At 43.2% G+C, this 23,048-nt stretch overlaps 1 protein-coding gene across 1 annotated transcript; it reads right to left on the minus strand.

The window, feature by feature from the left end:
• Positions 1 to 852: 852 nt before the first annotated feature.
• LOC114691796 (guanylate-binding protein 6-like) lies at positions 853 to 18,321 on the minus strand. The gene is made up of 10 exons (XM_037209259.1): positions 17,495 to 18,321; positions 15,955 to 16,082; positions 13,273 to 13,382; positions 12,874 to 13,070; positions 7,507 to 7,752; positions 6,270 to 6,550; positions 5,386 to 5,598; positions 3,709 to 3,811; positions 2,479 to 2,672; positions 853 to 1,649 (listed from the first exon to the last, which is right to left on the minus strand). Exons 1-10 carry the CDS (start codon positions 17,682 to 17,684, stop codon positions 1,443 to 1,445), a joined length of 1,869 nt encoding a protein of 622 aa, XP_037065154.1. The 5' UTR covers positions 17,685 to 18,321; the 3' UTR covers positions 853 to 1,442.
• Between the last annotated feature and the right edge of the window lie 4,727 nt (positions 18,322 to 23,048).

Consider the following 23,048-nt stretch of genomic DNA (forward strand, 5'->3'; position numbering starts at 1 on the left):
AGCAACATCTCTCTTCCACTGCCACTGGTGTCTGTGTATTTGTTCCAGAAAGATGCCTGGAACACGAGCTCTTTTTTGCTTTCTCACACCCCAAACACTTCTCCTCGTTCCTCTGTGAAATACCTGTTTATATCCACCCTGCATTGCTGACATTAGCACAGCCACTGTACTTCCTCCCCCTCCCTGGTGACTGACCTTAGACTTTGCCCCTCCTGTCTCCCCATCACTGTCACTGGAGTTTGCAGACATCACCGTCCGCGTGATTGGCCAACCCAGCAAGCTGACCCCTCACCTCTTACAGCTCCACTCTTCCAGAAACACTTCAGCCAAACTGAAATCCCAAATGTTCACAAGGCCTGCTAGTTAATCTTACATGGTAAAGTTGCCAAGGTCATGGCAGCCAACGAATTTGGTCGAGCACTTTGCTTAGTGTTCCTGTGACTGCCATCTTGTTCCCCATCGAAGTGTCTAGTTCTGAAAAGGCATGATTCCCTCTCTCTTGGACACCACAGAGAAAATGCCACCTAAATTACAGCAACCTCAGGAACCTTTACACAGTTCACATCCTGGACCTGTGGTCATTGTGCTTGTAATGACTTCACAGGGAATTTAGAGACAGAAAACAGAGAAAACTCAGATTTCAAAACTCACCACAAAGTTGAGCCCTCAGTTTTGAAACACATATAGGGATTTGTTTTTAAAGGCCATTAGGATGTAGAACAGCATTAGGGTGTAAATTCCATGCTTTCTAGTATTCAAAACTTAGAATAAATTGCCACATGTAGCAGGTTCCTGCCATTTTTAGAAACAGTGAGAAATTTCAACATGCCATCACAAACATGACCAACATTATCAATATCAAGCTACAATAGCATTTATTTCAAGCATTGTTTATAAAATTTGAATGGTTGCATTGAGGATGTAATGGATACATTTGTCACATCAACTCCTATAGTCTCATGGTCTCTACAGATGAAGCCAGAGTCCAGGTTCTCATGAATCTTTCAGAAACCATTGCATTAATGCATCTGTGTGTTTGCATGGAATAGTTGCATGGTGCTTTGAAATATTTCATTTGATAAAGTATCTTTGAGCTCAACTTAATATTAGAACACAAGAAGCCCCACCGAGATGGTGTTTCCTGACTAAGTAGTTGGCACATATTAAAGATTATGTTGCCAATATTAATCGATGACATTCAAGTAATTTTAAATTTGTCACCATAACAAGTGACAACTCAGAGGATCTCTTCCATATGATGTTGCAAACATCATCTATCAAAACATACATGAATTTGTCTAGGTGAACATGGGTCAGGCACTGATGTTTTAGACTGAGTAAGTACTTTCATGTTTAAAACTTTGTCGAATGAAAATGAATGTGCATCTTAAGGACAGGACAAAACATATCTTCACAGTCTCATTTTCTCAGAGGAGTGAATCTCAAAACAGTGCAGCAATCCCTTTTACGACCTCCACAGCCAATACAATAGGAGCACAGAGAACTGTAGCAAAGGCATTGAGGGTCTGCTCTAAAAACGAAGTGCTCTCTTTTTTTATACTCTCAAGCTTACTTTTCAAATTATTTATTTCTGCATTCATTTCCTCAGATTTCTTCTTATATCCTTCAGCAAGCAGTGCCTTTTGGGCCTAAGAAAGTCAAAGTGGAGACAGAAATAAAGATTTTTTCAATCCCAAAGGTATAATCTGTTTAAGATCTTTGTCAAACTGTCTTTAGTTTACTCTGAGAAATGAATTCTCAGTTACCAAAATAATATAGTACAAACCACATGGTCTGAGTTGGAACCATGTACTGGGGGCAGCGCAGTTTGCCCAACTAATACTGCCCCACCCTTACTGTTTGGCTACCATGCTCGCATAGATCATTCTCAGTCTGCTGGGCTAGCAAGGCAGACATGGTGGCAGCTTACCAGCTGATTAAGGACTGTTTCCCATAACTTGCAGATGGACAGTAAGAGAGTCATTTGAATTCCCTGTGCCAACTCGAAGAGGCTATCTGCCCTAGAGATAGCAGCGGCCAAGTTCAGAAGCTGTCATTTGCTACACAATTCCTTGGAGATTTCAGACATTTTATGTCAGTATAGAATATCCTGAGAGTCTGTGGGCCCCGGATAACCTTGGCCTCAAGGCAAACTGACTGCCACTCTTACTGCCTGGGCCTGCTTAAAGTATGTTTAGTGAATCCTCATGAGATCATCTTAAAATCTCTCACACCAAAAGCTCAAATGCTATCAACGTCCTGCAGTGTCCAGCTGCAGCCATGTATACCTGCACTGCTCAGAATCTAAATACATGTCTAAAATCAAAGACATCATGGAAAAAGAAAGATTGGGGTCTTTCTATGAAACCCAAACAATAACTCATAGCGATCATGTTTCCTCTCATGACCCAGCTGTAACCTTCCCCCTCCTGCCTGGGGACCCAAGAGCACGGGCACCAGGGGGATGAGGAGACCCACCTGCAGCTGCTTCTCCAGCATCGTCTTGTGGTCTTTGATGAGCTGCTCTCTCTCCTGCACCAGCTTCATTCTCAGTTGCTCTAGGTTTTCCTTGTGACTTCTCTCCTGAGCCTCCATCAGTTGCTGTTGCTCCTTCTGCTTCTGTCTTAGCAGCTCCTGTTCCTTCTCAGCCGCCTCCTTCTGGGCCCGCTCCTCTGTCCCAGGAAGATTCAGGGAGGGAAGAAAGTGATGGAGATTCAGGATGGATGGGGGTGAATGTGATGGAGATTCAGGATAGATGGGGGAGAAAGTGATGGAAATTCAGGATGGATGGGGGAGAATGTGATGGAGATTCAGGATGGATGGGGAAGAAAGTGATGGAGATTCAGGATGGATGGGGAAGAAAGTGATGGGGATTCAGGATGGGTAGGGAGAAGAAAGTGATGGAGATGCAGGATGGATGGGGAAGAAAGTGATGGAGATTCAGGATGGATGGGGGAGAAAGTGATGGAGATTCAGGATGGATGGGGAAGAAAGTGATGGAGATTCAGGATGGGTAGGGAGAAGAAAGTGATGGAGATGCAGGATGGATGGGGAAGAAAGTGATGGAGATTCAGGATGGATGGAGAAGAAAGTGATGGAGGTTCAGAATGGGTAGGGAGAAGAAAGTGATGGAGATTCAGGATGGATGGGGAAGAAAGTGATGGAGATTCAGGATGGGTAGGGAGAAGAAAGTGATGGAGATGCAGGATGGATGGGGAAGAAAGTGATGGAGATTTAGGATGGATGGAGAAGAAAGTGATGGAGATTCAGAATGGGTAGGGAGAAGAAAGTGATGGAGATTCAGGATTGATGGGGAAGAAAGTGATGGAGATTCAGGATGGATGGGGAAGAAAGTGATGGAGATTCAGGATGGATGGGGAAGAAAGTGATGGAGATTCAGGATGGATGGGGGAAGAAAGTGAGGAGCCAGGTAAAACATCTACACTCCAGAGCCCAGAGAGCAATTCAAATCTGAAAGGAAACCACAGATCCACACTGGTCCACACCATGGAGAGAGTGTTTCTGGGGTGATGGAGGAGCCCCTGCCCATTTGGCTGAAGCACAGACCGGACTTCCTGTTTCTCTCAGAGTGAGCATCCACAGAAGGATAGGAAGCTTCTAATCTGGCAATGGGTTTACTAGGGCTTCTATTAGGAAGCCTTGTGGGAATCTGACCCCTCCTGAAAGCACAGAGACATGCTCCTGTACCTGCAATGGCCTTCTCCCCAGCAGTGAGAGCTGTATCTGCCTGCAGGATGGAACTCTCGATGGTGGCCTGTGACTGCAGAAAGCTCTGGAAGACTTCACTTGCCTGCAGGACCAAGAAGAAGCACAGAACCTTGATAAGTCCTGGGAGAGTACCTGTGTGGGTGAATACAATCTCCACTGCGCCTCACTGTTAACATGCTGTGGCGAAGCCTGCAGACTGCCCATGCTCTTCAGTGGAACTAGATACTTCCTGACCCATGGCATCCTCGCTAGTGTCCACTTGCCTCCACCTGCTCCCAGATCCAGCCTGTCCACATCATGTGCAGATGTGCTCACTGCCACCTATGACGCTTTCAAATAATGTGTCCCAGTGTAAAACACTGCATAATTGTGTGGGCTTCACTTCCTTCTGCTCTTGCTGGATGTATTCATGGGCAAGTCACTTCACCTGCCTGGGCCTTGGGGTTCAGATGTGTAAACTGTCCACAATAGTGGTGGGCATCAACCAAAGCATTTTAGATAACTGGAGAAAGGTCTAAGGAAAGAACTCACCATCATGTCATTGGCAACAATGGAATAATATTTTAGCTGTGTTCTTACATTTATTACTACCTCATTGGTATGGTTTGAAAGAAAATGGTTCCCAAAGAGAATGTCACTATTAGGAGGTGTGGCCTTGTTGGACAGGTGTGGTCTTGTTGGAGGAAGTATGTCACTGTGGAGGTGGGCTCTGAGGTCTTACATATGTTCAAGATACCACCCAGTGTTTAGTTCACTTCCTATTGCCTGCAATAGAATTTTCCAACACCATGTCTGCCTGCACGCCACCATACACCCAGCTACCATGTTTCCTGCCATGATGATAATGTACCGAACCTCTGAAACTGTAAGCTGTCACCACAATTAAATGTTTTCTTTATTAGAGTTGCTATGGTCATGGTGTCTCTTCGCAGCAATAGAAACCCTAACAAGACACCCATAGGTAGACCATTCTGACAGAACCATGAAGTTATCACTCAGAATGAAATCACTTATTTAGTTGACTTTCACATGGATCCATCTTGAGAACTAAGAACTGTGTACCTTGTAAATTGCCAGCACTTAGCACCTCAACACCAAAGTGTTATTAATTTGCTCTTCTGCCTCTCCTGGAGTTCAGAAGCCCTCCCTCTTTCTTTAGAAGTGGGTGTTTTCAGGTATAAGCAGTAAATAGCAGCCATTAAGAGCTACATGTGGTTACAGGGATGGGCTAAGGGGAGAGCACACTGTAAAGCCCTGGTTTTGGTCCCAGCACCAACACAAAGCTAAAGGTACCATGCTATCATCAGGTTTTCTTCTTCCTCTCAGGCTGTGCTATGAGCTCAGGTTTCACAAGACACCCTTCCCTCTGCTCTGAGCCCTGTGCTCCCTGCTCCTCACCCTCACCCCTGTCCTGTGCTCCCTGCTCCTCACCCTCACCCCTGTACTGTGCTCCATGTTCCTCACCCTCACCCCTGCCCTGTGCTCCCTGCTCCTCACCCTCACCCCTGTCCTGTGCTCCCTGCTCCTCACCCCTGTCCTGTGCTCCCTGCTCCTCACCCTCACCCCTGTCCTGTGCTCCCTGCTCCTCACCCTCACCCCTGTCCTGTGCTCCCTGCTCCTCACCCTCACCCCTGTCCTGTGCTCCCCGCTCCTTACCTTCACCCCTTTCCTGGACACCTGCCAATAGTCCTTCTCAATCTTCTCCCTGGTGTCCATGTAGAGCCTGTGTCCTCCAGCAACGGAGAATGTCCCAGCTGAAACACTTTCTGTGAGTGCTTTCGTGAGATGATTCAGTTCTTCCTGGCAGAATTTCTCTGATGCCTCTTCATTCCTCAACAGGAAATCTGCCCTCTTGAGCACTATTAATTCCTGTAAGGAAAATGAACAGAGGCGAAATGAGATGGAAGGAATAGAGAAGATACAATTCCAAAGACTCATTAAAGGGCTGATCATTTCTCATAAGAAAGCATTCTAGTTTAATGAGACTCAGAATCAATCTGAGACATAATCTCAATCTGACTTAACTCAGAATCTTAAAACTGCACAAAGCAATGGGTAACTTGACTGTACTGATCACTAAGACTCTCTGTTAAAGGATGGCTGCATCCTTTAATCTCTTGATTCCTGCAGCCTTCACATCCTGTGGTTCTATTGTAATGATGAATGATACAACAATGAATACTAGGAGATACCAGCAATGAAACTTTTGTAAAAGGAACTTTGTTTCCTAAGAATGAGAGGATTTGTTCAGAAAATGTCACTGGCTCAGAGATGAGCTGTGGGTGTTTTGGGGTGGGATTACAATCCGCAGACATATTGACAGAACCCACCAAAAGTATTAAGAAGTCTGTATTGTTTTTCCAACCATTAGAGAGATTTCTGGGTTAAAAGTATCTGAGGTTTGGGAAGCATTTATGTACTTTTGCAACTACATTCACTATGAGCACACAGCATGCATCTTATTGAATAAGACACACCTGTGGTCAATGAAGGCAGAGCTGCAGCCTTGAAGTCAGGATAGTTAATGATGAAAACATTACCATCAGCTTCTTCTGGAATTGCTGGTTTTCGTCCTTGAAGGAATGCTCCATGAAGACAGCAATGGCTTCCTCCTCACACACTGTGTGCACATCCAGCAGCTCCTGGAGCGTGTCTGTGGGGAGCCTCAGTCGCTGGGCCATCTGCTCACTGTAGTGGTCAGCTGCCTTCTGCACAGCTGCTGAGTTCTCACGCTGGGCCAGAGTTGTCACCGCGTCATCCAGACAAGGCACAGCTCCACTGTTGATGGCATCCACATAGGTCATCACCAGAGTCCCCAGTCCTTCATGAACCAGAAGTTTTAGGAAAAGTAAATTAATGGGATCTAAGATTCTGAGACTGTGTTTTGAAAATCACACACACACACACACACACACACACACACACACACACCACGTCTCTCAGCTAGAAAGATAACTTAGCAAGTTAAGAGTATATACTGCTCTTGCGGAGGACCCAAGTTCAATTCCCAGCACTCACATTGAGTGGCTCACCATAACCTGTAATTCCATCTTCAGAGGATCCAATGTCCTCATCTGGCCTCAATGGAGACCTGCATTTATTTGTACATAATTCACACAGAGACACATGCATACATATAACTGAAAATAATACATATATACATATCCTTATGCCATCAATTTCTTTTTTATTTGCCCTTCATTTTTATGGTTTTTCCAGTCCACAGTGATTTTTTTAACTTATTTTTTTTTAAAAAAATCCACCTTTGTCTAATAAATTCAGGTGCCTTTGGGAAATGTAACTTACCAATTAATATTTAATAGAAAATAAATTACACAAGCAGACTAATGAAACAACATACAGCAGATCATGTTTACTGCTCACTCTAAAGTGTGGGTTTGCAGGGACCTGAACACTGGCACTTATATTGGAGATACTTTAAACTTCAAAAAGACGTTTAACATTCTCATTTCAAAGAATAATTAATATAGAAGACCTCCCCTGTAAAAACAGTATATATCTGCTTTAGTGTTCTTAGTAATGATTTATTATCAGTTGAGAGTTTCTTCAGATGTGTGGAAGCCATAGATACCAGATAAAAAGCTTGCAGTTTTGAAGGTATTGAATCCTCAATGAATAATTATAAAATATATACATTTCTTCATATTAAGAATATATGCATGCCATCATTGTGTATAGAATCAATAAAAATAACATACATATTGTAATATATTCAATGTACATTACTCTATACAAAAGTGTGATAAAAACACTCACGGTTCCCAGTGACCTCAATTCCCTCTCTGACGGTCTTGATCTTTGCATAGGTGAAGACGTAAGAAACAAAAGCCCTCGTTTGTTCCTGGAACTTAGGCTCCAGTTGGTCTTCTGAGATAGTCTCAATTTTTTGTAACAGTTCTTTGTCATTCGTTGGCCGGTCAAAGACAAAACATTTCCGTTTAGGAAAGAAATGTCTGATGCACTCCCTGGGCAAATTGGATGCTTGGACTCTGGGATGGTTGCCTAGTGTCGGGGGAAACAGAAAGCAAGGGGAATAGTCTTAGAGCAGAGAGCAAATGCTGGAGGCTCTTGTCTGTGTGAAGGGTTCTGCACTCACAGGTCTCTTTACCATAAACATGCAACACTTCCTTGCATGTCAAAAGTATAGCAAGTTTGTACTTGGTAGAAGTCTGGTGAAATATTTCAGGAGACACTTGACTCCACTGGAAGAGCATATGGCTGAAATCCACAACCTGAACATGGCAGCAAGCATACTGTAGTTGTGTGTCCTGTTGACTGAACAGCAAAAGGCTGAATGTGATTTCTGGCCCAGTCATTCTTTTGTAATAAAGGAGCTGTGCGACTCAAAAGAAGAGCCACACAGATGAATGGAACTAGAAAAAAACCATCCCGAGTGAGGTAACCTAGACCCAGAAAGACAAACACGGTATGTACTCACTCATAAGGGGATTCTAGATGTAAAGCAAAGGATAACCAGGCTACAATCCACAACCCCAGAGAAGCTAGGTAACAGGGAGGACCCTAAGAGAGACATGCATGGATCCCCCCCCAGGAAGGGGAAATAGATAAGATCTCCTGAGTAAATTGGGAGCATAAGGGGAGGTGGGACGAGAACATGAAGGAATGGGATGGTCGAGTTGGGGCAGGGACAGAGAGGGAGAGCAAGAAGAGAGATATTTCCATAGAGGGAACCATTATGGGGTTAGGGAGAAACCTGGTGCTAGGGAAATTCCCAGGAATCCACAGGATGACCCCAGCTAAGACTCTAAGCAATAATGGAGAGGGTGCCTGAACTGGCCTACCCTGGTAATCAGGTTGATGACTGATGTACTGGGTAGCTGTTCTCACCATGCCCTGAAGCACCACCCCTAGTAAGGTAGTAGGTAAATGTTATACCTGCCTATGACCTTGAGGTCCATGCCCCTGGGGCATGGCCACTGGGATCTTTCAGACCTAGGATGTACATGCACAGCTCCCTCTTCGCTCCTCAAGGTTTTGGATGCTGAGACGGACCAGGGCTGACCTCTCCAGAGAACAGCATTGGACCGTGCCTCACCCTTCCAGGATCCTGTGACAAATTCCTTTATTTTGTCTTGTGAGTTCCCTTTCCTAATAAATTCCTTTGCCCCTAAAGTAGACTCCATGGATTTCTCCCATTATCTAGTGCCTAATGCAGGGTAGGAACCCACGACCCTGAGATTAAGAGTCTCATGCTCTACTGACTGAGCTCACAACTGCCTGATGCTCTCTTCTTGTGTTCAGATGTGCATGCCATGGTACCCATGAACATTACTCAATGATCAACTTTGTACTGAAAACTCTCCAGGACAGTTCCAAGATGAGATGGTCCATCATACTACACCTCTAGCCAGAATCTCAGACAATCTTACCCATTAGTCTGAGACTGGTTGCAGAATCTATGGCTAGTCCTACTGAGACCTAACTATCTGAGCCTTCTTATATGACCCCAGAGAGATACTATTGCCCCCTAAACATCAGGAAGCAATTCCTATTTAAGATAATTTGTATATTGATAGAGATACAGAACTATATTTGTTGTATTATACATATATTTCTACTCCTATTTGATATATCTTGTATATTGTTACAATTGTAAAATTATAGTTGTCATACTACTGTATGTATGTTCTACCTCTGTTTAGGATATTTTGTATATTGATATATATTTAGGAATATTGTCATATTGCACAGTGTACTATACATTTCTACCTCTGTTTAATATATTTTGTTTATTGTCACAATTTTGAGGTCATTGTCCTCTTCCTGGACATTTGTTTACAGGCTGTTTACCTTGTTTGTATGAAGCCTTTGTCCTTAGGTTATTTTGGGTAGATAAGACTTACAGATTTAGAGTCAAATGCTTGTCATCTCTATAGTTACATTAGTTAGGTTGTCCAGATTTACAGTTACATAGGTCAGATGGATAGGTAATCTTCAAACACTTCATGGACCTAGAGAATATGGCATTTAAATAACTTAGAATTCGCTGATGTGAGACACAATTGCTCCTGGCAGCACCGACCTGATCCAGAGAGAATTGTGGGCTTCTAAGACACTCTAGTTGGAAGTTTTTCTTCTTCCTGGTGCATAATGGCCTACTGGGCAAAGAACTGCCCTTGCCTCAACTGCTGACAGTACGAAAGCTGTCCTTTCTGGACGAGTGGGACACAAGGAAAAGCAACTATCAGACTCTGCCGAGACACAGTAAGATGGTCTTTCAAAGTACCTGCTTCTGAAAATGGTCTATCAGATATTCTAGGCCTGTAGCCAAATTGGATGCCCAACAGTGCTGAGAAACTAGGTGACTGTCTAGGCTGCCAGCTGTCTCTGTCTATTCTGGAAAGATTTCCAAAAGTTGCTTGCGTGCATTTTCCGATTTCTCGGGTATTATTATATTCATTCTCAAGTCTTTGATGGGGTTGAAAACTAATAGTTACAGTTCTTGTATCTTAACTAGAACATACTAAGTACTAGATTCAGATTCTTCAGGATAGGATAGCTTTTGGAATAATCTTTGTAACATGCCATTTACCTATGTTCTAGACATCTCTGGATTTTAGTATGTATGTGTCTCTTGTTTGATGTTGTTCTTGTTGGTTGTGTCCCATTTGTTTGGGTCATTACCCTTTATTTCTCCTGGACAATACTTAATAATCATTCCTATTGTATATAGCTATATATGATAAGTTAGGTTAGAACTTTCTTATTTAGACCAAAGGGGGGGATGTAGTGGGTAGCTGTTCTCACCATGCCCTGAAGTGCTGTCCCTAGTGAGTTATCAGGTAACTGTTACACCTGCCTATGACCTTGAGGTACATGCCCCTGGGGCATGGCCATGGGACCCTTAAGACGTGGGATGCACATATGTGGCTTTTTCTTCAATACCTCATGGTTTTGGATGCTGCAAAAGGCCAGGGTAGAGCTCTCCAGAGAACAGCATTGGACTATGGCCTCACCCTTCCAGGATTCTGCAATAAATTCCTTTATTTTGTCTTGTGAGTTCCCTTTCTTAATAAATTTCTTTGCCCCTAAAGTACACTCTGTGGATTTCTCCCATTAGACTACCCCAATTGTCATCATAGAACCTTCATCCAGTAACTGATGGAAGCAGATGCAGAGATCCACAGCCAAGCACTTGGCCAAGTTTCTGGAGTTCAATTGAAGGGAGGGTGTAGGGATTATATGAGCAAAGGGGTCAAGATCATGATGGGGAAACCCACAGAGACAGCTGACCTGAGCTAGTTTGAGCTCACTGACTCTGGACTGACTGCTGGGGAACCTGCATGGGTCTGAACTAGGCCCTCTAAATGTGGGTGACAGTTGTGTGGCTTGGGCAGTTTGTGGGGCCACTGGCAGTGGGATCAGGATTTATCCCTAGTGCATGAACTGGCTTTTTGGAGTCCATTCCCTATAGAGGGATGCCTTGCTCAGCCTTGATACATAAGGGGAGGGACTTGGTCCTACCTCAATTAATATGCCAGACTTTCTTGACTCCCCATGGGAGACCTTACCCTCTCTGAGGAGTGGATGGGGGGCAGGGTGGGGGGAAGGTGAGGGTGAGTGAGAGGAGGGGAGGGAGGGGGAACTGTGCTTGGTATGTAAAACAAAAAAGACCTTTTAAATTAAAAAATAATATAAAACACACAAAAAAAGAAGAGCCACAAATAAAGGGTAATAGAGAATTAGACAGCAACATTAGCAATTCAAGAAACAATGCCATGGTCATCAAAGAAAAAATGCTTTGATTCTAAACAGAACTCATCTTTAAGGCAAACATACAAACAGAATAAAACAGTGGTCACTAGAGCTGGGGAGGAGGAGGCCCACGCTGGACAGGTGGCGCTAAGTGGCTCATATGCAGGATGCAGAGGACTGGAGAGCCGATGTGCAACACCAAGTCAGGACTCAGTAAAACTGTCGACTTTAGCTGTTTATCGTAAACCTCACCCGCGTGTGATAACAGGTGTGTTACATACATCACTTACAGTATTCACCTTAGTACTCATTTGTGTTCTAGAACATCAATTTATGAATTTCAAGTGCATACAATAAATCTCACTTTTAAAATTTTACGCAGTGCTATGTTTATCAAAAGCCTCAGTGACACACTGCAGCCAGACTGTGAATCTCAGGTTTTCACTGCTGTTTCAGAAACTCTGTGAGATGAGGACCACAGTGCCTAACAGATGGCTCGTCTGCCTACCACAGTTTCAAGACAGCAACGAGAGGAAAAGGAGACGGAGGAGAGCTGGCATTCCTCACAAGGCTTCATCAGCTCCTCTCTCAGGTTAATAATGTCCATGCAAATGGTTGATAGGCCATTTAAATGCCATTAATATAACGGATCCTGACACTATAGCATGAATAAAAATGGGTGGCTATGACTGTCAAATAGACTGTTGTGATGAATTATGATGGATACTGAGAAGACATAGACTGAAAAGACACATCTGTTGGTTTATTTAGCACACAGCTGTTTTGCAGATGACATAACCAACCCATCATTTAAAAAGCTATGTTCCTCCATGAAAAGAATAATGTAGAACAATGTGAAATATATTCTGAGATGGGCTATGTATGATAAATTTATGAGTAAGAATTATGTTGCCATCGATTTCTTAAAGGAAGGCAGACACAAAAACAGGCAATACAAATGTCTGGACATGGAGAAGTTTAGAAGCTTTATATTCCAGATGCTAAAGTACAACTGTAAAGAACTTGGCTTTGGCCGGGCGGTGGTGGCGCACGCCTTTAATCCCAGCACTCGGGAGGCAGAGCCAGGCGGATCTCTGTGAGTTCGAGGCCAGCCTGGACTACCAAGTGAGTTCCAGGAAAGGCGCAAAGCTACACAGAGAAACCCTGTCTCGAAAAACCAAAAAAAAAAAAAAAAAAGAACTTGGCTTTGAGTAATTTTGCTGTGCTCTAGGCTCTAATTTTCTCAACAGAAATTAAACACCAGTTCTCAGGCATTATCAGCCAATGACCTATCAGCGTTCCTGCAGATCTCTATCCCACTGCAAATATGAAAGGACCCCACAGAGGATGGGAGCAGCTCAGCAGATCCCAGCCCTTCCCAGCCCCCCACCCCAGCATTCCCTATACCTGGGATCAGTTTCAGTGCATTCTCCAGGTACTGGTCCTCCGTGATGACTTCTCCCTTTAACTTCAGCTCCAGCATGAAATCCCGAACAGTCCAGATGAAGTCTGGAAAGAAACTCACAAACTCAGTGGAATTCTTTATTCCATCAGGATTTGGGGAAGACTTTGCCCTGATCAGCTCAGTGAGTTCTGTGACATAACTGGCATTCAGTTAAGGAAAAGTGAATTCATACACACATTCTCATGATTCTCTTATTAAAAATAAACCACAATAAACATTCTTTTCTTCCACAGGTCTCCTCTGCCCCACCAAAAGCCACACAGAGACAGGGCAGGTCAGTGCCTCCATATGCATTCCAGGGCACTCAATGAAATATGGCGGCTCAGGTCCTGCAAGGATACTGCAGCTGCTCTAGGGCCTGGTGGTTGATAGTGCTCATGCTATTGTAGACGAAGGTGCTGCTCAGAAGTACAGCCAGGGCGAAGATCCAGGAGTCATTCTTAGGGTCACCCTGGAAGACACATGAGGGCAGAGGGCTGAGGAGAGCACTCCTCAGGGAAAGCAATATGCAGTATAGGACCCACGTATATTGTATATCTACATGAAAAGGTTTTATGGGTTTAAGTAAATTCACATACATACTCACATACACACGTAAAGGTCTGGGGACATAAATCAATGGTAGAGCAGGTACCTAGCATATGCAAGGCCCTCATTAAACTCCTAGTCATGAGAAAGACAGAAAGAGATTGAGAGCCAGAGAAAGTCTATAGGTCTCTCATGTACCATTTCAGATAAGGTGTTTGTGGTAGAATATTATTTTAAGATGTGTTGTAGCAGGAATCTTAAAAGGTACTTATTAATAAAAATCAAACCTGAGCCAGGTATTGGGGTAGATGCTGGGAGATCAGAGAAGCAGAACAAGCCACAGCTAACCTCACCTGGCCAACTTCTCAGCTGATCTTGTTTCCTCAGACTGGAAGCCTCTCAGCTGAACTGTGCTGCTTAAAAGCCTAAAAGCTTAACCAGCTACTAGTTCCTGGTTTTCACACCTTATATATCTTTCTGCCCTCACTCCCTGGGATTAAAGGCTCACTTCTTGGGATTAAAGGTGTGAGTCACCATGCCTAGCTGTTTCCAATGTGGCCTTGAACTCACAGAGATCCAGAGGGATTTCTGCCTCCAGAATGCTAGGATTAAAGGCGTGAGTGCCACCATTTTCTAGCCTCTGTATCTAGTGGCTGTTCCATTCTCTGACCCCAGATAAGTTTATTAGGGTGCACAATATTTTGGGGAACATAATACCACCACAATGTGTTACATTTGTTTATGCTGTGGAACATTTGTTTAATGATGCAAAGATGTGTTGCATTTTTTTATCTTGCATCTGTATAACTCTGTGAAGCTGTGTTACTTTGCCTGTCTAAAACACCTGATTGGTCTAATAAAGAGCTGAATGGCCAATGGTAAGGCAGGAGAAAAGATAGGCAGGGCTGGCAGGCAGAGGGAATAAATAGGAGGCATCTGGAGGGAAGGAAGAGGATTAAGGGGCCAACCACCCAACTACACAGCCAGCAACAGAATAAGAAAGAAAGATTACAGGAATAGAAAAATGTAAAAGACCAGAGGCAAAAGATAGATGGGATAGTTTAAGAAAAGCTGGCTAGAAACAAGCCAAGCTAAGACCAGGCTTTCATAAGTAAGAATAAGACTTCTCATGTGTGATTTATTTGGGAGCTGGGTGCCAGGATCCCAAAGAGCCAAAGAGTAAAGTGTAAAATAAAAACAACCAACAACACGTATTTCCTATTCAAAGACAACAGACATAAATGACAATTAACAACTTTGACAATTATGAGGAGAATTTCTTCATTTATGAGAGAATTAAAATATTTTCAATGTTTTCATTTCCTCAATTATATGAAATAAGATAACATACGAAAAACTAGCACTGTATTGGGTTCTCAGTAGGGTGCTCAGTGAAGGATATTGGAATTTCTTACTCTATAAATATGCACTATAGTACAATATATCGCAATAAGTGCAACTCATGAGTCTAATTATATCTAATTAAATTTAACAAAGATGTTTTTCAGAGAACTACTGTTTTTCCTACTGTACTTATGTTTACAAAAGCTATTTTTTGTGCACAAGCCTGTGTGTATGTGTGAGTGTGTGTGTGTGTGTGTGTGTGTGTGTGTGTGTGCATGTGTGTGTTCATGTTCCCATGGGAGAATGACGTGTATGTAAATATGTGTGCATATGTGTGTGCATGCATGTGAATGCTTGAAGTTAGTTCCTTGATAACCTCTACTCTATTCCCTGAGACAAGGTCCCTCACTGAACCTCAAGCTCACTGGTTTGACTAATCTTGCTGGCCAGTTTTCCCCAAGGGATCCCCTGTCTCCAACCTCACCCCCGCACCACATATGTGATCATAGGAGACTATGCTGAAAACAAGATTTACTGCTGGGGATTCTGTGAATGTGTTGCTCTGATTGACTGATAAATAAAATGCTGATTGGCCAGTAGCCAGGCAGGAAGTATAGTGTAGGTGGTATAAGGAGAGAGGAGAATTCTGGGAAGTGGAAGGCTGAGTCATAAGATGCTGCCAGCCATCGCCACCATGAGAAGCAAGTTGTAAGGTATCAGTAAGCCATAAGCCATGTGGCAGCTTATAGATTAATAAAAATTGGTTAATTTAAGCTATAAGAACTAGATAGCAAGAAGCCTGAGCCATTAGGCCAAACCATTTAAATAATATAAGTGTCTGTGTGTTTATTTAGGTCTGAGTGGCTGCAGGTCTGAGCAGGACTGGATATAACTCCAGCTACAATTTACCTGCTCAATTAACCTGTAATATATTGGATCAAATCACTCACTCCAAGGTCCAGAAACAAAAGTGTATTTTGGCTGAGAACATGATGTCTGATCTCTCCTAGAAGTGAAATCCAATAAACCAGTGTCCTCTCAGCCACCACAGTTCAGGCTTCAGACTTCACAAACAGGTGACAACAGATTACAAACAGCAAAGAGACAGGAAAAAATAACCTAAAAGGGACCAACCTGAGCACTAGCCTTACCTTTTCCACATCCCCCAGGCCCTCAGTGTCCAGGAGGACCAGGGTGTGCTTTGGCTTGGTGGGATGTGGCACACACCACATCCAGATGCCCTTGGTCTCTGACTGCACAGTGGAGCCCAGAGGGAAGCCTGAGGGAAGAGGTGAAGTGTTCTGTTTTGCATGTGGTGGAATGTCTCCCACAGCCTCATGTGCTGAATACTTGATGACCACTTGGTGGCACTATTTAGAGAGGTTCTAGAGCCTTTGGGGTTCAGGCCTAGCTGGAGGAAGGTCACTAGGTCACTGACTTTGAGGATTATAATTGGTTCCCAGGGCTCTCCTCCTCCCTGCTTCTTGTCCACCATGAACCACCTCTACGAACACTTTACAGCCATCATCTTCTCCCTTGGCATGAGTCCAGAGTGAATGGACCAAAAGACAATGGAGTGAGTCTCTGAAACTGTGAGCCAAGATAAGTGCTGCCTCCTTCTGCTGTTGTTTCTGGAAATACAGTCACAACTACATGAAATGGACACTAACAGCAGATCCTCCAAGCAGCAGCATTACAAAGTCAGACACATTTGGACTGTGAATTCCTACCATGTAAGATGGTGCTTTCTCTATTTTCTCAAGACTCTCTTATTATTAGCCATCTATTTCAAACTATAGGGAACATTTAACATGAGAATGATGTCACACAAAGGTTCCAAATGGAAACAAACAGGCATCAAAGGATCAGTCAGCCAACATGGAGGGCTCTGGTAACTATAATACAGTATTCTGATGCCAATCAGGTGTCATTTATCATAAGCCCAGCACTTAGGCTGAGAAAGGATGATTGCTGCTGGTCCAACCCTAGCCTGAGCACTACGGCTATCACTAGGCCAACCAGGGATACAGAGCAAAATCCTAGCTCTTAAAAATAAAGGTCTTTGGAAGAATGGTGTGTTAGTGGGAGTCACTTGTAAGAGTAGAGTCGAAAGGAGAATGGCTTAATATTTTTGCATTCAAAATAATTAACAAGACAAAGCAAAACATGCCTTTAGTTCCATAACTCAGGAGGTAGAAGCAATTGGACCTATGTGAGTCCAGAGATAGCCTGATCTACATAATAAATTCCAGGTTATCTGGGGCTACAAAGGGAGACCCTGTCTGAAGAAAAACAAAAAGAAAGAAAGAATGACTAAAGGTAAAACAACCCAATGTGATTAAAAAATAAATAAGAGTTTGTGAAGTCCAATCAATATTTTTAAGGTCATACCTTGCCAAATATTCTTATATTCTTAAGGAAATGATCAAGGAAAACCTGTTGTATGAGGCAAGGGGCTAACACAAAGGATACTGGAGCTCAGAGCATTAGAGACGACCCCTCTTGAGCACTTTCAAGAGAATTTTTCTTAATGTAAGGAAAGGATTAGGGACAGATACTGTGGGGTGGTAATTTCGTGATGAAACCAGCATGGAAGGCCGGCTGAGCTGAAAGGAGCTGAGCTTCCTCTGTTAGGCCTGGGAGGGAGATGCAGACCAGACAGAGGTGGAGTCCGCCATTAGCAGCACTCACCGTGATTCCGGCCAGCCAGGCGATTCATCAAGTAGGACTTCCCTGTACGGTACAATCCGACGATGGCCACGACTACCGCTGGCTGAGAAATTGTGTCCAGGATCTCTACTGCTTCCCGGTTCACCGACAGTTGCTCATTGTGGTTTTCCACCAGACAAATGGGGGCCATCATGTTCGGTCCACTGGCCATAGCCACTTGTCCACCTAGGAGAATCTCCTGACACAAATGAAATTACAGCTCCTCTGTCTCAGCTCACCCAAGCACCCAACAACCTGAGACTGGGGAGACTTCTACATTGTCAGCACGTAACCTTACATCTGCGGGCTACAGGGGACTCCCCATCATTCTTCAGAGTTTCTAAGGATGCTTTTGCTGAAACCCTCACTGCTGTGATCTGCAGAGTAACAATGTAAGAACAAAGCCAAAATGACTGTTAACTGCCCTGGAGTCCTACGAGAGGCTGAGCCATATAAAGGATACCTTAAGCGTGTGAGTCCACTGAAGTGGAAAAGCGTCTGCAAGGTATATTCTTAGACCCACAGTGCACACGAGACTGCTGAGTTTTTAAAATCCCAAGTAAGCAACTCATAGAGAGTACTAAAATCATGACCAACAAGCAAAATGACAGAGTCTTTGGTTCTAAGCCCTGGTCTCTCCATAAACAGACTCTTAACATGAGGAAATGATACTATGGGAACTTCGAAAACCAACTGGCATACTGCAGCAGCTGCGTAGATAGCCAACTGAAACGATGGCACAACCATAACAGCAGGAGATTGCAGGCTATCTTTGCTTCCCTGCCCTGCCTCTCTCCAAGTCGGCACATGCGTGGTCTGCAAGGAGCACAGAAGATTTTAACTGCATGTAACAGGCGAACCCCGGGCTAACGTTTCTAATCTGTTTTGCTTCACTTGGACTCAGGAGATCACATTCTTGAAGGCGATACTGACAGCTCACGATACAAATGAATAAATAGATAAAAACCTTCTTTGTAAAATTAAAAATGTTTGTGCATTGAGAGACTCTATCCAGAGTGAAGAGGCAACCCAAGAATGGGTGAGGAATATTAAATATGATCTATGTTTTAATGGATTAATCTCTCAACAAAGAGCTCCTTAAATCTATCATAAACTACTCAACTGAAGAATGGGCAAAGCCTGGCACTAGACACTTCTCCAATGAAGGTTTGCAAATGGCAATAAACACAAGACATAATATTCATTGTTTGCCACTAATCACCATGGAAAGTCTGAGGCACATTACAATTTTTTAAATTTTATTTTAAAATTATTTCAATTTGTGAATTGGAGAACACTAGATTGAAAGATAAAGTGTTTGTTTTCCAATGAAAAAATGTCAAAGATGAGAGTCTATTGGGAAAACGAAGATTCCAAATGAAGAAGCCATTTAGGTATAAAATTCCTCTTTTGGGGAGGCGGGGGAGCTTGTTTCAGAGTCTGCCCTCACAGAGTCTCATGTTCATTGACTACTCAGGGTTAACTGGACTTAACTCTTGCTTCTGTCAAATCTAAGCATTTTCTCGAAATCAAATTTAGTCTTGCTTGTTTGTATTTTAAGGGGAAAAAAAGGTTATTTCAAGGCTCAGTTCGTTTTGTTGCTCAATAGTCTGTCAAACCCAACTTTCAGGAAGTGCCACTGGAAACCACAGGCATCGTTTTACACCCACTAGGATGGCTACCACATAGGACAAAACCAAGAATAAATGAGTGTGAACCAGGGTGTGAAAAGGTAGACTTTTGCAGTGTTATTAATAGGAGCATGAAGTGATAATATCACTGTGGAAAACAGTATCATTATCTTTATAACATTAACCATAATAATATAGGATCCAATTCCACTTTTGTTTATACACAGTACATGAAAAATTGCAAACAAGGACTTGGACAGACATTAAACACCAATGATCATGGCAGCTGTATTTACAATACCCAAAATGTGGAGACAATTCAATCTCCCACCAATAGATAGATGACTTATCATAATGTGATAGCCCACACAATTGAATATAATCCAGTCAGAGAAGGGAATGAAATTCTACTCCATGCTACAACGTGGATGACCTTTATGAGGACATTATGCCAAGGCAGGATAATATTCAGAATCCTGAGAATTCAAATACAGACAAAGTCGCTAGAGAAGAATGATCAGCTTCTCTGCAGCTTACTCCCATATATGAGAATAAGATAGAGAGCATGAAAAATCCATACACCATTGTGTGCGTGAGTGTATGTGTGTAATCACATTCTATACATCATCAAAGACAATATTGACTATGTACTTTGCTTAGTGAAACTCAGTGGTATATGAACTAAATTTATTTCTGAATAGATATTTTTACAACCCTACTCTGAGTAGGGTATAATTTAGAGACAGGCAAAACTGTTCTCTTTAGATTACAATTGCCTGTTAGCTCCTTGGCAAGAATAGTGTTTTTCTGTAGGCCAGAGCTACAGCAGGGCCTGGCAAAGTGGGCAGTCTCCCACCCAGGGCTCTCCCCACCGCACTTGCTGCTGTGCTGAGTTGAGGATGCCAGGGCAATGCATCCAGAGACCTCAGAGTGTCTGGCTGCCACTTTGCATCTGTCACTGGCCAAAGGGGACAAACTGAACTACCCCAGAATTAAAGCCAGCTACAGAATTCTGAAGACCAGACAACAGGCAACCTGCCCTTGCTGCCTCTGTTGCCACTGTGAGTCAGATTAAGTCAAGGTCAACACTCAGTTGCTTGTAAAGTAAACTCACCAGATCCTTTCCCTGCAGGTCACAGCACAGTTCTCACCTGCCTGGTGCTCGCCCCTTGTTCTTCTCTTTCTTCTGCTTTTCATTCCTCTCTTATATAAGACCACAAGATCACATACTGCAGCAGGACTGGAATTGAAAGTAAAGTTACCCAAGAGATTGCGAACGGTGAACGGTGGCGATTCTACAACCTTCTACAGGGGTGAACAAGGAAGGCATGAACAGCAGTAACTCCAGGTCTCAACTCCAGAAACGCGGTCCCACCAACACCTGTCTCTTCCCATCATGCAAGAGTTCTGAGGACTCTTCCACATACGTCCCCCCATCTGGCTAGAGTTTCCTAGACACACAAGACAACAGAAACCCATGCACAAACACAAGCAGAATTATGTGGCTCAACACTGTAGTAAGATTTTTTTCCTTAGTGGAAATGCCTGAATGTTTTATTTGTGAAGAGCTTTGAGTATTTTGAATATGTATTTTCTAATACAGAGGGAGTTTATTAAGAAACCATTTTTAAATAAAATAATTAGAGCTGGGAGTGTCAGCACACACCTCTAATCCCAACACTCTGGAGGTAGATAGAGGCAGGAAGACAGCCAGAGCTACAGAATAACCCCTGTCTCGTATTTCTCCAGAACCCTATAGTCCTCTGGGCTGAGAACTGCCTCAGGGGCCTTTAAATGTCTCTTGCTTACAGGCTGGACTAGTGAAGATGGTCATGCTGCACAGCTTGGAGAGAAGCCTGATCAAGAAGAGGAGAGATACTGGGCAGAGTTGATCCTGGAACCCACCATCAACTCGACTGTTTCCACACAGCACATGGAGGACAGGGACGAGAAGCTGTGATGAGTGACGTGGTATGAGCAATAGCGGGGGCCTGGGAAACAGATCTGGATATCTTCTGATAAGGACAGATGCTCAGTCATTCTGAGTGTAGGGCTCTAGGTGACCAGTATGCCCCAAAGCCACACTGGGAGTGAGCCCTACTTCCTACAAGATTTATTAATCACCATAACTTCCTCAGTATGCAAAGAGTGTGTGCCTGTTTAGAAGGACACATTTATTCTGAGGTGATATGGGTTGAAATATTTAAGAGTGAGGCATCATGACATCTTAAATTTCTTTTTAAACAATTCATTAAAGAAAGAATATAGAAAGTGTCAGGTCCAAAAAATACAAATGGCTATGGTGTCTACTAGCATACCAAAGTGTCTGCTGGCCTCCAGGCTCATTTAGTATCTGTGGATCTTCTCAGCTCTTCTCACCTCGCCCCTTCCTAAACTTCTCCAGCTCATGGCTTCCCTTCCCCCAGCTTCTCATTTCTACCTACCATTTTGGCAGCCTCCCCACTTTGTCTTCCTCTCCATCTCCCCTCTCTCTCTCCTCTCACGGCCTGTTTCACTCTGCTGGCCATGTTCAGTGTAGTACTTTTTTCCTTGCTCTGCACTCTTCCAGATGTTACTGGCTGTACTCTGCCTCCTATCTGCAATAAAAACCTTTCCCTCAACTGTACCTTGGAGCAGTTAGAAAGTAAGCATTCAACACACACACACACACACACACACACACACACACACACGTGTGTGTGTGTGTATATTTATATATATACATATATAATGTGTATAAATATACACATGTGTATTAAAGGTAAATGAGTGATTATTTTATTTTTCTACTTTCTGTATGTTGCAAGAGCTTATGTTTAAGATGTTGAGAGGAGTAAAAGAACTCAAGTGCACAAAGACCTTTCATATAATGATAAAAATAGAAATTTCCTAAATTTAGGAATTTCCTAAAATTTGGAAAATGGTTAGGTCTGGTGGTACTTTCCTTTAATCCCATTCATTGCCTTTAATGCCTTAAAATATTTGGGATGCAGATGCAGGCTGATTTTGTGAGTTCAAGGTCAGCCTGGTCTACATGTGAGATCCAGACCAGACATGGTTATATGGTGAAACTCTATCTAAAAAAAAAAAAAAGAATAAATAAAGGAAAAGAAAAAAGGGAAATGGTATTGGCTGCTGGTGCAGGGAGAGTCAGTTTTCTTCAGTGGTATCATGGTAGTTGGATGGCTCCCTACACCCATGTGTTGTGTGATAGTTTGATTGTGTTCTGATAAATAAAGCTTGCTTGGAGTCAGAAGGCAGAGTCAGCCACTAGTTGACCAAAATTAACTATAGAGACTTGGAGGACTGTAGACAGAGAGGAGACAGGAACCCAGATTCAGAAGGATAAACATGGTATGTACTCACTCATAAATGGATACTAGATGAAAAGCAAAGGATAACCAGACTATAACCCACAGCTCCAGAGAAGCTAGCTAACAAGGAGGACCCTAAGAAGGAGGCATTGATCACCCAGTGAAGGAGAAATAGATAAGATCTACATGAGCAAACTGGGGATGAGGGAGGGTAATGGAAGGCAAGGGATGTGGGATGAGAACATAAGAGAATGGGAGGTTTGAGCTGGAACTGGGACAGAATGGGAGAGAAAGGAAAGAGATACCATGATAAATGGAGATATCATGGGAATAGGAAGAAACAAGGTACTAGGGAAGTTCCCAGGAATCCACAGCATAGTCCCACCTCAGACTACCAGCAATAGTTGAGAAAGTGCCTGAACTGACCTATTGCAGTAATCAGATTAATGAATACCCTAACTGTCATCATAGAGCCTTCATCCTCTAACTGATGGAAGCAGATGCAGAGATCCACAGCCTGACACCAGGCTGAGCTCCAGGAGTCCAATTGATGAGAGAGAGGAGGGATTCTATGAGCAAGGGACATCAAGA

Source organism: Peromyscus leucopus, chromosome 10 (genome assembly GCF_004664715.2).
Source record: "Peromyscus leucopus breed LL Stock chromosome 10, UCI_PerLeu_2.1, whole genome shotgun sequence".
NCBI classification, from domain to species: Eukaryota; Metazoa; Chordata; class Mammalia; order Rodentia; family Cricetidae; genus Peromyscus; species Peromyscus leucopus.